We start from the raw sequence: 14165 nt of genomic DNA, 5'->3' as shown, positions 1-14165 counted from the left end.
GAAATACCTGGCTACGGGACTGGAGGTGAGCCTAGTCTGGGAAGTAGTGAACCCAGACTGGCTTTCACAATGCAGTCTAGTTCGGGGGATTGAAACCCTGAAACTGGGGCCCTTGGGATCTGGGACTTGGTCACAGGAAGGTGAACCACCGAATTTGCCCCATGGGTGGGGTAGAGGCCAAGGAATAGTGACAACCTCTGGACTGCTTCGACCTTGGGTGGAGCATCAGAGGAGTAAACTTGCCGCATTGAGGAGAAAGAAAACCAGCAGGAAGCTGGGAGAAAAGAACCAGAAAAGCCTTCCAGGGAATGAGAAATCACGGGAAGGAGATCCCCAGCTACTGTTCCATTATACCTTTTGGGGAAATTAACTCGATCATTATTCGAGGGCCCGCTGGAATGTAGGTGATGTTTGAAGAAACTGCAGAGTGTACCAAAAGACTTCATTGAAGAGTGACCCAGTACTATTATGCATATTTCTTCCCTGCTAGTTGCTTCTATGTTTATGAAAGAGCCCAGGAGATTGAAATCCTTTACAACTTATACCTTCAAGCTCAAAATCTTCATCATTTTCCATGTTCATGACCTTCATCTTGTTTATGTTCAGTTCTAATTCCATGTTATGACTTTCAGTTTTGACTTTTCTCCACAGATATAGCATGTCGTCTTTGCTGATGGTGATGAAATTTGTATCATCTACATATAGCGCAGGCTGTTTATATTTTGGCCGCCAACTTTGAAATCAATACTCTCTTCTTCCAAATCTGCTTTGCTGAAGATGGCTTCACCGTAAAGGTTGAACAGGTAAGGTGACAAGATGTATCCTTGCCTGATGTCATGTTTTATTGGAAACCAATCAGTGTTGCCAAATTCTGTTCTCACTGCAGCTTCTTGATTTTCGTAGAGACTCTTTCAGCTAAGTTGTGTGTTTGTGTATTCCCACTTGTGCTAGAATTCTCCATAGTTTATCGTGATCCAATGCTGTAATCTTCTCCAATATCGCAATTGTTCTGTAGTTGTTATAGTCCTTGGCATCACCTTTCTTCAGTATAGGCATGAACAGTGATCTTCTCCAATCAGTTGGCCATGTTTTATTCTTCCAAATCTGTTGACACAGATGAGTGAGGGCCATGATAGCACCTTCTGAGCCTTTGATTAATTCAATTGGAATACCATCAATACCAGGTGACTTGTTTTTCAATAAAGCTTTAATTGCTGCTATGACTTCTTTTAAAATATCTGGATTTTCTTCAGCATCAGTTTCTAGTTCAATTTCCCCAATGTTATCCTCATTGTCTTTTTTGTATATTCTTTCCATCTCTTTTAAACACTTTCTGGATCATTCAATATCTTTCCATTGGCATCTTTAAGCATCCCAAATCATGGCTGCAATTTCTGCCGCAATCTTTTCACTTTCTGATATGCTAATCTGGTTTTTCCATTTACATGTTCTGATTCAATTTTCTGACAAATATCCTTTAGATACCATTCTTTGTCTTGCCAAACTTGATGTTGAAACACAGTTCAATTGTGATACTTTTTCTTTATCACTAGAGAGTTTTGCTTGTCGTCTTGGTTCTGCTATTTTCTGGTTTCTTCTGAGATCCAAGGCAATTTCTTGGCTTTCTTTCTCTTATGGAGTGGGGTGTTTTTTTAGCTTCATCACTAATTACGATTTTGATGTCATCCATAGCTCTTCAGGCTCTCTGTTTCCTGTATCAAGATAGGCAAGTCTTCTGTCCAGTTTTATCCAATAGTCTGATGGAATATTTTCAATATCATATTTTGGGAGATCTCTAATGATCTTCTTCTGAAGCTTTACTATGATCTTGCTTGTCAAAAGCTCATGGTCGCTTCCACAATCGCTCCTGATTTAGTCCTTGCAGGCAAAACTGCAGAGTTCCATCTCTACCCTAAGCAGATGTAGTCAATTTGATTTTGATACTTGCCATTTGGAGAGGTTCATGTGTACTCGTGACATTTGTGGTGTTGGAAATGTATATTCATGATAGCTGGTTTGTTTTGCAAAACTGTATTAAGTTATCACCAGCCTCATTTTTTTCTCCTATGCCATGCTTTCCAACCACTGCATCTTCAGGTGTACTTCCTACTTTTGCATTGAAGTCCCTCATAATGATCAGTAGATCTTGTTTCGGCGTTTGATCTATTTCATTTTGGAGTTGTTCAATTCTACATCCTCATCTTCCAGGCCTGTCGTTGGAGCATATACTTGGATCAAGGTGACATTGATCAGCTGTCCATGGACTGGCATGACTCTATCACTGATAACACTGTACTTTAGTACCATCTTTGAAAGCTTACTGTTGAGGCTAAATGCCACACCATTTTTCTTATGTGTTTCATGAACAGATCCAATGCTCATTTGATTGAAAATGGCCCTGTCCTGACCATTTGAGTTCACTAATCCCTATCAAATCAATTTTGTTTTTTCCATTTGATCTTTAACAATTTCCAATTTCTCTTGAGTCATGCTTCATACATTCCATGTTCTTTACAGCTTCTGATCTCCCTTTTCTGTTCAGCAACATCAGAATCTGGACGTCTTGGCGGCTTTGATCTGTCAACTTCACAAACACTGGACATATTCTGGGTAACGATCAGCTCTTCCCTAATAGTGCAGTGAGTGCCTTCTGACCTAGGGGACCGTCTTCCAGCACTATACATTGATTCTTTATGTCTCATCATCATCAAGTTTTCTTGGCAGAATACAGAAGTAGATTGCCGGGCCTTTCTTCTGCGCAGTATAAATTTGATGTTATTCATTTATTTATTCAATTTTCTATACCTTTCTCTTAGGGGAGTTCAGAATAATTTACATAAATTTGTCGCTGTTGTCGCCTCAAATGCAATATCTGCCTCCGACATCTGCTGCTGCCCAGATGGGTAGTACATCGTTAGTCTGGCATCTCCACTGAAACCTGTTTCTCTTGAGAGACCCTGCGCACAAAACCCAATGGCATGACAAGCCCATGTACCATGACTGAAGTATTTACCCAATAAATATTTATTTAGTTAGATTTATAGCCCAATCTCCCCAGAAGCCCAGAACATATTACAAAGATACATACACAGAAGTCATCGGGATCCACAACACATATGTTACAGAGAATTTAAGACAGGTATCAACACACAAGCTAAGGAGAAATAAAGAACACAATGCTATAGTGAATCTAAGAACACACATGCTATATAGAATCTATATATGAGATCTATTTGCCTACAATGATCTCATGGGGATAGTCTGAAAATATGACTGGGTTGCAGCACTCATTGACATTTCTCATATCATTTCAAATGATTGCATATCTCTAGCCGCTACCTCACGACCTTTGATAGAGTTGTTATTAAGTGATTCCATATGAGAATTTTAGAAAGATATAAGCAGAAAACTCTTTCCAGTTCTATATATTTTTCGTGTGTACATGCACATGTAGAACAATGCTTAGGTCAGTGCAAAGTTGACATTTCACTTGTGCATTTTTCAGGAGGTGTGTTCCTTCAATATTCCCCATTTTGCTCTTATTCTTTGATCAAGTGAGCAATTAAATTCAGTTAGCATATCATTGGGTTCTTTACCTTTCTTTCATTATGTTATCCCCACAGGATTGGCAGTAGAAAACACATCTCTTCTGGGCCTGTAGGCTTGAGTTCCAAGCTGGAACAAATTCTAAATTTAAGGAGAACATAACACACTGTCAGTTTCAGCTGAAAGCTGTACTTTTTTATACTCTTTTTTCCTTCCCATTTCTTTAACAACCAAAAGCTCATCTTGCCTGAAGAAGCCAGATGATAATTGTTCTTTATGTAAGGAAGATGGGGATGAGGTTTATTATACAGTACTCCCCCGATATTCACGGGGGTTCCTTTCCAGGAACCCCTGCGAATCTTGAAAAACCGCAAATACGGTTTTTCGTGGGGGAGACTGGAGAGGGCAGCGGGAGAGGCAGGAGAGGACAGCCGGAGCGCTGGCGAGTGAAGGAAATCACTCGCTGTATGCTCCGACTGCCTCTTCCTGCACTAAAGTTGGGCCTTACCAACAGGAGCTGCGTGTCAAAGCAGCTCCTGATTGGTAAGGCCCGACTTTAGTGCAAGAAAGAGGCGGCAGGAGCATACAGCGAGTGATTTCCTTTACTCGACGGCGCTCTAGCTGCTTTCTCCTGCCTCTCCAGCTGTCCTCTCCTGGTCGGTGGTTCGCTGTCAGAAAATATCACGAATGACCAGGACTGCGAACCGCCGACCGCGAATGACAGGGGAACACTGTACTACCTTTCTGTGATTACAATCAAAGATGTTTACATATTATATATACAGGTACTTATTTTGTACATCAGGTAATGGAGGGTTAAATGACTTGCCCAGAATCACAAGAAGAAATAAATAGAATACCTTTGTGTGATTAATCGTATGATGTGGTGGAGAATATATTGATCTCCCTCTCTTCTACCCCCAGATCCAACATCTCTCCCTTTTTTTTTTTTACTTCTCTCTCTCCCTCCCTCTCCTCTTCCCTCAGGTCCATTCTCTCTTTTTTCCCTGGAGCCCTATTATTTCTCTCTCTCTCTTTCTTCCCTTCCTCCATCCCTTTCACTGTCCAGCACGTTCGCTTCCTCCTCTACACCCGCATGAACAGCAAGAAAAACTTAGTAATGAGCAGCCAACTCACTACAGACAGTAACCAAGGATTCATTGAATCACATTTCGATTATGCAAGAAATTTTGTAACTGATCAGGATCATAGAAAATATATTCCTAAGAAAGTAATTAAGCAACAATCTTTTGGGACCTCCCACTACGACCCCTTCTCTTTGCAAATCAATCCAACAAGAAGCATGATTCAACCAGGTCATAGCTCCTAGTTCAGTATCCATTGCCCTTTCAATACCTATTCAAAAAATGTAATCAATCCTAGTATTTATATTTATGTAAGCTAAAAAAAACCATGTGTAACCATACACTGATGGATGCATGTGTCCTCCACCCCCAAATCTTCCAACAACTTCTTCAGCTTCCTAGGTGAGCCACAGGCTATTCTCTTTACCCTCCCTACCTTGGGGCTGATACACACATTAAAGTTCTCTGCCATTACCAAACTTATTTGAAAAGGTAAAAAGCTCACTATATCCTCTTACCAAGTTTTTTTTCACATTTATAATCTTAGGGAGGAGGTCTGTATGAAATATAGCCACCATCCACTGTGAAGTTTTTATGGACCAACCACTTTTTTACTGTGTTTCTTGTAAAAAAGGCATTTTAGCCTGCAACTGACTTTCTCCTTTATTCAGGAGAAAAGAAAGCAGTTACTTACCGTAACAGGTGTTATCCAGGGACAGCAGGCAGCTATTCTCACATATGGGTGACGTCATCAGCGGAGCCTGGATGCAGAAGCTCGCAAGCAGACTTGCTTGAAGAAACTCGAAGTTTCGACTCAACTGCATTGCGCATGCGCGAGTGCCTTCCTGCCTAGCGTAGGGCGTGTCTCCTCAGTTCAGATAGCTAGCAGAGAAGCCAACTAGGGGAGGTGGGTGGGTTGTGAGAATAGCTGCCTGCTGTCCCTGGATAACACCTGTTACGGTAAGTAACTGTGCTTTATCCCAGGACAAGCAGGCAGCCTATTCTTACATATGGGTGACCTCCTAGCTAACCAGAATGGAATGGTGGGAGTGTTGGCAATTAGGAGAATAAATTTTGCAATACAGTTTGACCAAACTGTCCATCCCGTCTGGAGAAAATATCCAGACAATAGTGAGAAGTGAAAGTATGAACCGAGGACCAAGTAGCAGCCTTGCAAATTTCCTCAATAGGTGTAGTTCTGAGGAAAGCTACTGAAGCTGCCATTGCTCTGACTTTATGGGCTGTGACTACTGTGTAGGGGTAATCCAGCCTGGGCATAGCAGAATGAGATTCAAGCAGCCATCCAGTTGGAGATGGTACGCTTAGAAATAGGATGTCCCAACTTGTTTGGATCGAAGGAGACAAAAAGTTGAGGAGCAGTTCTGTGTGGTTTGGTGTGTTCCAAATAGAAGCATGTTTACAATCCAGAGTATGAAAAGCTACTTCTCCAGGATGAGAATGAGGCTTTGGAAAAAAAACTGGAAGAACAATGGATTGGTTGAGATGAAATTCCGAAACCACTTTAGGGAGGAATTTAGGATGAGTACAGAGGACCACCTTGTCATGATGGAAGACAGTGAAAGGTGGATCAGCAACTAAAGCTTGTAGCTCACTGACTCGTCGAGCAGAAGTGAGGGTAATGAGAAACACCACTTTCCAAGTGAGATACTTCAGATGAGCCTGGTCAATTGGTTCAAATGGAGACTTCATCAGTTGAGCAAGAACAACATTGAGGTCCCAAACCACAGGAGGCAGTTTGAGAGGAGGATTGACATTGAAAAGTCCTTTCATGAATCTGGAAACCACCGGATGAGCAGAGAGGGGTTTCCCTTCGATAGGCTGATGGAAGCCACAATTGCACTGAGATGGACTCAGATTGATGTAGACTTGAGACCAGAATTGAATAAGTGCAAAAGGTAATCCAAAACAGAAGATAAGGAGGAATGCTGAGTCTCCTTATCATGAGGAAAACACCATGTAGAAAATCTAGTCCATTTTTGGTGAACGTCTCTGACAGATTGAGAAAACTGAAGAGGAGTTATGTTGAGAGGTACCAAGCTGTCAGGTGTAGAGACTGCAGGTTGGGATGAAGCAGAGATCCTTGACTCTGTGTAAGCAGAGAAGGAAAAACTGGTAGAAGGTATGGCTCCCTGCTGCTGAGTTGAAGTAGAAGGGAGTACCAAGGTTGCCTCGGCCGCCGAGGAGCAATCAGAATCATGGTGGCATGATCGTTCTTCAATTTGACCAGAGTTTTGAGAATGAGAGGGAATGGAGGGAATGCATAGAGGAAGAGATTCGTCCATTCCAGAAGAAAAGCATCTGCCTCGAGGCGATGAAGAGAGTATATCCTGGAGCAAAACTGAGGCAGTTTGTAGTTGTGGGGAGCTGCAAAGAGGTCTATCTGAGGCATTCCCCACTGTGAAAAAATGTGATGAAGAGGCAAGGAATGGAGTGTCCATTCGTGAGGTTGGAGAAGACAACTCAAGTTGTCCGCTAAGCAATTTGTCGCCCCTTGGATGTAGACAGCTTTGAGGAAGGTGTTGTGGCGGATTGCCCAGTCCCAAACCTTCAGAGCTTCTTGACAAAGGGAGGCAGATCCCATCCCTCCCTGTTTGTTGACATAATACATGGCGAATTGGTTGTCCGTCCGAATGAGGACTACCTGGTCGTGAAGATGTTGAAAAGCGTGGAGAGCCTTGAGGATCACTCTGAGTTCCAACAGATTGATATGACACCAATGATCCATAATGATCCAAGGGCCTTGAGATGGAGACCATCTAGATGAGCTCCCCAAGCGTAGGTCGAAGAATCTGTAGTGAGGACCTTCTGATAAGGGGGCGTTTAAAAAAGTAAGCCTCTGGAGAGATTGAAAAAGTACATCCACCAACGGAGAGACTGCTTCAAGAAAGGAGTGACTGTTATGTGTCGAGAAAGTGGGTCGCAAACCTGCGTCCATTGAGATGCCAGGGTCCACTGAGGAATTCTGAGGCGAAGTCTGGCAAAAGGAGTCATGTGTATTGTGGAGGCCATGTGACCGAGGAGTACCATCTTGCTGAGATGGAAGATCGGGAAGACACTGTATGACAGAGTTGAAGTAGAGCTTCCAGACGTTGTTGTGGAAGGAATGCTCTGAGTTGAACAGTGTCCAGAACAGCTCCGATGAATTGTAGATTCTGAGAGGGCTGAAGGTGGGATTTGGGAAAGTTGATTTTGAATCCCAAACTTTGAAGGAACCAGATAGTCCTTTAGGTTGCTACAATAACCCCCTGAGATGTTGAATCTTTGATGAGCCACTCGTCAAGGTAGGGAAATACCTGAAGACCATGGTTCCTCAGAGCTGCTGCTACCACTACAAGGCAGTTGGTGAAAACCCTGGGAGATGAAGCCAGACCGAAGGGTAGCACTCTGTATTGGAAATGCAGATTTCCCACCCAAAATCTAAGGTATTGACGGGAGGCCGGATGAATGGGAATATGAGTGTAGGCCTCCTTGAGATCCAGATAGCATAACCAGTCATTCTGCTCGAAGGGGATAAAGGGATGCCAGGGACAACATGCAAAATTTTTCTTTGACCAAAAATTGGTTTAGGGCCCTGATATGCAGAATGGGCCGCAGATCGCCCGTCTTCTTCGGGACAAGGAAGTAACGGGAGTAAAACCCCTTGTTCTGTTGTTCCAGAGGAACTGGCTCGATAGCATGGAGAGCTTAAGTTTCCTGAAGAAGAAAGGCGGTCTGGGAAGGATACTCTCTTGGAGGAAGGTCTGGAGGAACCTGAGTGAAATGAAGAGAGTATCCTTCCCTGATGATGGTAAGTACCCAGAGGTCGGATGTAATTGTCCAATTTTCCTGGAACAGCTAGTATGGTATAAGGTGTCTCCAGGCATCGACCAAAAGTCTGATTCAAAAGCTTATGAACCTCTGACGGAGGCTGAGGAAGATGCATGACTTTGAGGTACTCCTTAGAGTATTTGGAGCCAGTATCTAAGTGAAGATCCAAGTCCACAGCCATCTGACAAAGAAAAGATGAGAAAGATAGCTGATCTGCCAATGCTTTGCCTCGAGAAGGACTCGAGGACGTCGAGGCAGCCTGGGTCAAAGATGAAGCTTCGGCAGGAAAAAAGGTATCAAAAGAATATGGAGACTTGGACGAGGCAATCGAAACCGCTGCATCTTTGAGGTTCAGTATTGGAGACCTCGAACGAGGAGTCGGTGGTCTAGTCGAAGTAGGGGTAGATCGAGGCTGAAAAAGGTCGTTCTTTAGAAGAACCACCATGCCTGGAAGGATGCCTCGATGAAGGCCTCGATCGTCGATGAGAACTGTGCCTGGAAGCAGATTTTGAAGATCGAGGAGACTTCGCCTCAGAGACAGAAGCAGCCGATGCTATCAAAGAATGGATAGGACTGGAGGCTGTAGATCGAAGCTCCAGAGGCTTGGTGGAGGAACCTCGATGCACTCCCAAAGACTCTGCTCCTTGTAGAGAGTGTGAGGATTCCTGCCGAAGCACTTGCAAAGATTCTGCTTCTTGCTTTACGTGCTTGGATGCCAGACCAGACACTCGCAGAGACTCTACTCCCTGCAAAGAGTGTGGAAGCTCAGACTGAGGCAAAGGAAGCTGCTCGACCTTGCGGGAGTCTGTTGAATGCCCAGACTGGATGAGAGGAAGAAGCTTCAGTCCCATATTAGTAAGGAACTGAATGAATTGCTTCTTCAACATGATCTGGAAAGAAGCCGGCAAGGATGGATCCACGTCTGAAACCAGACCACCTGCTCTGGCTGGAGATTCCACCGAGGTAGTATGAGTGTGCTTCGACTTGGAAGTCTTAGGCACTTTAATCAATACCGCTGGAACTGTCTGCTGAGCTATCTGACCTGAGGAAACAGGGGAAGATACAGCAGATGTCATCGAAGGGAGAGCTGCTGCAAACAACGAAGGTCTGATGAGGCTCGAGGTGGAAGCAGTAGAAGCAGGAGGAGCCTCGGTCAAAGTCGAGGCTGAGGTCGCCTTTGAAGTCGAGGGATCAGAGGAAGAATCCATCCCGAAGAGCTTATCCACCAAAATACAACGACGGTTGAAGGTCGAGGTTGAAGCGTAGCACAGCGCAGGCATGACTTCAGTTGATGTTTCGGCTCAAGGCACTGGAGGCAGCAACGGTGTGGGTCCGTAAGAGAAAATCGCATGCTGGCACTTTCTACACTTCTTGAAACCCATGACAGGCCGGGACATAGAAGGAAAAATAGCCGCCACAAGATCGAAGCCCTCGGGCTGCGGCCGACTGGCCTGTCCCGGCAAATGGACAGAAGATGAAAATTTTTTTTAAAAAAAACTAGAAATGAAAGAAATAAAATAAGAACAGCGATTCGTGAGGAAAAAATACAAACCGCGGTTCAGAGAAGGCACGAAGTAACAAAGTTAAATGCAGAGAGTCAAAGACGGACTTCTAGGCTCCGCGGAAAACTGAGAACTGAGGAGACGCACCCTATGCTAGGCGGGAAGGCATTCACGCATGCTCGATGCGGTCGATTCAAAACTTTGAGTTTCTTCAAGTAAGTCTGCTTGCGAGCTTCTGCATCCGGGCTCCGCTGATGACGTCACCCATATGTGAGAATAGGCTGCCTGCTGTCCTGGGATAATGCTTCTTCTAAGAGTTTAAGCGCCAACATTAATAGCAGCCACATTTAGTCTACCTACATCTCCCTCTAATCTTTGCCTAGTCCCTTTCTTCGCAACCTCTGCCATCCCACAAATCTCACTTCTTATGGGATTTTTAACCATCAATCCTCTGAGTCCCTTTCCTCCAATTCCATCTCAGTCACCTCCCCTCCCCCTCACTATTTAAACTCCCCCTCCCCTACCAATGTAACCTCACCATTTACCTAAAAATTCTGGGCACTGAAATATCAAGAAGATATGTTCAACCAAGCCAATCACCAGCCCACTCCCCCGACCTGTCCACACACCCACTGCTGCATCCTGTTTCTGTCTGCAGAAGTTCTTATTCTGTTGTATAAATTATTCCAAGCCTCCAGTACTACTACTTATTCTACTAAGAGTTCCATCCACCAGTTTATTTGTTACACCTAACGTTACCTTCCATTATGGTGCCTCAACAGTGTCCTCCTCTTTCTCTCTTCAGGCACTAAGACTCCCCCTCCCCCCCCGCTTAATGATGTTGTGCCTTAGGTCTGACGCTTAAGGAACTTTTATGCCTATCTGATATGCAATGCCACTTATTAAACACTGCAGCAAAGTCATAGCTATTGGCCAATCGTCCACTACTAGTACAGCTAATCCCAAGACAAAGACAAGTTTCAAGTTTATTTAGTCTTAATATCCCACGTTACTTACCAAAGTGGTTTATATTTCTACAAAATTTTTTAAATGATTTCAAATACAAAAATGGGAAAGACTGACTACATGAACATTACAGACAAAACATGCTACATAAGGAAAGTGGGTAGGATACATTGCATAAAACTAAAAAGAAAGGGAAAAGGGAAAGGCAATCTTTAATGTGTGACTATTGCCTGAGACTCATGAGCAATTTAGTCCTAGGAATAGATCTCATAAGCATCTTTGAAGAGAAAGGTTTTAAGACTAGATTTAAAGTTGTTGAGGTTAGTTTCCTATCTCAGGGCCAAAGGGAAGGAATTCCATAATGTGGGGGCAACTACCGAGTAAATAGTCTTGCGTGTCGTATCATAGAACAACTGACGGACCAAGAAAACACAGGACCTTTTATGACCTGAGGAACCCTTTGCTCCAACACTGAAAGGACATCTCAGAAAAACCATTATGTCCTATTGAAAGGGTTAGCCACAGCCAAGTTACATTATATTTAGTGCTAATTCTAGTTGAATTTTGTTATAGCCTACTAAATCGATGAAACAGCAAGAGAAGTTGCATTAAATACATAAAGTGCCATTACAATGCTGAGAATGGATTTTAACAAGGATCAGTCAGTTAATTTGCTTTTTCTTTTGTTTCATCTTATGAGAAGAACAAAGGAAATGTCATATTTCTTTCTGTTTGTGGGTGTCTATGTGGTAGGATGGTACCTCATTGTACTGCCAATTAGAAGAACTACTTTAAGTTTGAGAAAATGAACAGACTTCTCAGGGCCCAGATGAAAGGCAAATATGCATCACTACAGAAAGAGCTTCATTTACAGGAAAAGCCCACTTCAGTAAAACAGCACTCTTGTGACCAGCAGAAGAGATGCAAAGACTAGATGCACAAGTTAAAGATTTTCTGTACAATGCAATACAAAACAAAAGGATACTACCATTTATATATATTCAGCACTGCCACTTCTACATAATATTAGAAACATGACGGCAGATAAAGGCCAAATGGCCTATCTAGTCTGCCCATCCACAGTAACCATTATCTCTTTCTCTCTCCGAGAGATCCCATGTGTCTATCCCAGGCCCTCTTGAATTCAGACACAGTCTCTGTCTCAACCACCTCTTCCGGGAGACTGTCCCACGCATCTACAACCCTTTCCGTAAAAAAGTATTTCCTCAGATTTCTCTGGAGCCTATCACCTGTTAACTTCAAATGAAAGAGACTCGACTCATGCGCATTTATATTATATAGGTATTTAAAATACTATCATATATCTCTGTCCTACAAAGTATACAGATTGAGGTCTTTAAGTCTGTACCCATATGCCTTATCACGAAAACCACACACCATTTTAGTAGCTTTCCTCTGGACCGACTCCATCCTTTTTATATCTTTTTGAAGTTGCGGCCTCCAGAATTGTACACAATATTCTAAATGAGGTTTCACCAGAGTCTTATACAGAGGGATCAATACCTCCTTTTTCCTACTGGCCATACCTCTCCCTATGCAACCTAGCATCCTTCTAGCTTTCGCCGTCACCTTTTCAACCTATTTGGCCACCTTAAGATCATCACATACAATCACACCCAAGTCTCACTCTTCTGTCATGCACATAAGTTCTTCACCTCCTAAACTGTACAGTTCTCTCTGGTTTTTGCAGCCCAAATTAGATATATAAGGAAACAACACACAAGCGCTCCTATACCCACTTCCTCCCTAAACTGTGGAACTTACTGCCCATGTAAATCAGGTCTCTGGATAGCCTGGTAGACTTTAGGAAGGCAGTAAAAACTTCTCTCTTCCAATGACCCAACCACAGACCTAACTCTCTATATGTAGACTAAAGACATATATATGATCCGACTCATTATGCATGTATTCCAAATGATCATTCATCATGTGCCACCTGATTGTCTTGCCTGTTTGCTCTGCTCCTATGAGTTGTAGTTTCCAAAAAATGAGGGGATCCTATATAAGTTCCTATGGGTTGTAGATAGGTTCCCTACTGTTTTTTGGAAACTATGTATGTTTGCATTTCTCCTATATGTTGTATGTAGATTCCCCACTGTTTATTGAAACTATGTAAGTTCATTTGGCTTTTAGATAGTTTCAAAAACTAGAAGGGAACCTATGTATGTTCTCCTGTAATCCGTCCTGAGCTTTGAGAGAGAGAGAGAGAGAGAGACTGACTATTTAAATGCTGCAGCTGGTATTTTGAACAAATGTTGACCACAGGGTTTGAATATTGACCTGAAAAAATTAATGATCCTAAATAGTCCTAATAAATTATTAGAGAAACAAATTTCCTAGATTTATGCTTCTAAGTTCCCCAGGCTTCTAAATTTAGGAACCTTCATTTGGGTTGCAAAAGAAACAGATTTATAAGTAGGGAAAAGTTATAAGCTTACAATTGATTCTCAGCACTAAACACCTAATTAGAGCTCCTAAATCTAAGCAAATGGCAGTACTAAATTTAAAAGCATAAATTTTAGAAAGCTACTACATTCAGGTGGATTTTCAGTTGAAAACTGAAAAGGCAATATTCAGCCAGCTGGCTTTATCCTCAGATAGTCAATGTCAAGCCATGTCCAGACAGAAGCATAGCCGGCCATTCATTTTTTGGGGAGGGCCCAGGGATGGACTAGGGGTGGGCATGAATTTCCTTCCCCCTCCCCCAACTCACATTAAAAAATAATACTTTTGCTGTTTAAAAAAAAGCTAAATTAAAAATTGAAAAACTGTTTGGCAATGGGGGTCAGGGGGGGTTAAGGTTCCCAGATATGCGACTATATAATTGGGTTTGCTTGGACATCTTCATGATTGAGTCCTCCAATTGGATGATTACATTCCCCTGGCTTTGGAAAAGGAATATCTTCTGCAGACTCTTATGGGCAGGCTTTCTCCTTATATTGACCTTTGAAAGAAGCTTAGCATCAATTGTTATCAGTATGGAATTTTAATCCGGCTTCTACTTCTCTTCCCCCTTTAGGGGGTAACTTGGACTTTACTTTGAATATGATATATGAGATCTTTATATGTTGGAGGGCTGAGGGGCTAAATATTATTATGCAGTTTCTACAGGAGAATGGGAGAACATAAGAACATAAGAACATAAGAAGCGCCATCTCCGGATCAGACCTTCGGTCCATCAAGTCCGGCGATCCGCACACGCGGAGGCCCTGCTAGG

General features: G+C 42.8%; 1 protein-coding gene across 9 annotated transcripts in view; it reads right to left on the bottom strand.

Moving 5' to 3' along the window:
• UBE3D (ubiquitin protein ligase E3D) overlaps positions 1-14165 on the bottom strand; it is a 252983-nt gene that overhangs the window by 200975 nt on the left and 37843 nt on the right. For 7 of the 9 annotated variants that reach the window (XM_033937938.1, XM_033937942.1, XM_033937933.1 and 4 more), the window contains 2 exons: positions 3597-3687; positions 3089-3154 (listed from right to left, as the gene is read on the bottom strand). In XM_033937938.1, the coding sequence (XP_033793829.1) occupies positions 3089-3154; positions 3597-3687 (157 nt within the window). The remainder of the gene's footprint in view (positions 1-3088; positions 3155-3596; positions 3688-14165) is intronic. The other 2 variants (XM_033937937.1, XM_033937940.1) reach the window with 1 other exon arrangement.

The sequence above is a fragment of the Geotrypetes seraphini genome, chromosome 3 (assembly GCF_902459505.1).
Source record: "Geotrypetes seraphini chromosome 3, aGeoSer1.1, whole genome shotgun sequence".
Lineage (NCBI taxonomy): Eukaryota > Metazoa > Chordata > Amphibia > Gymnophiona > Dermophiidae > Geotrypetes > Geotrypetes seraphini.
This window is presented reverse-complemented; position numbering and strand designations above follow the sequence as displayed.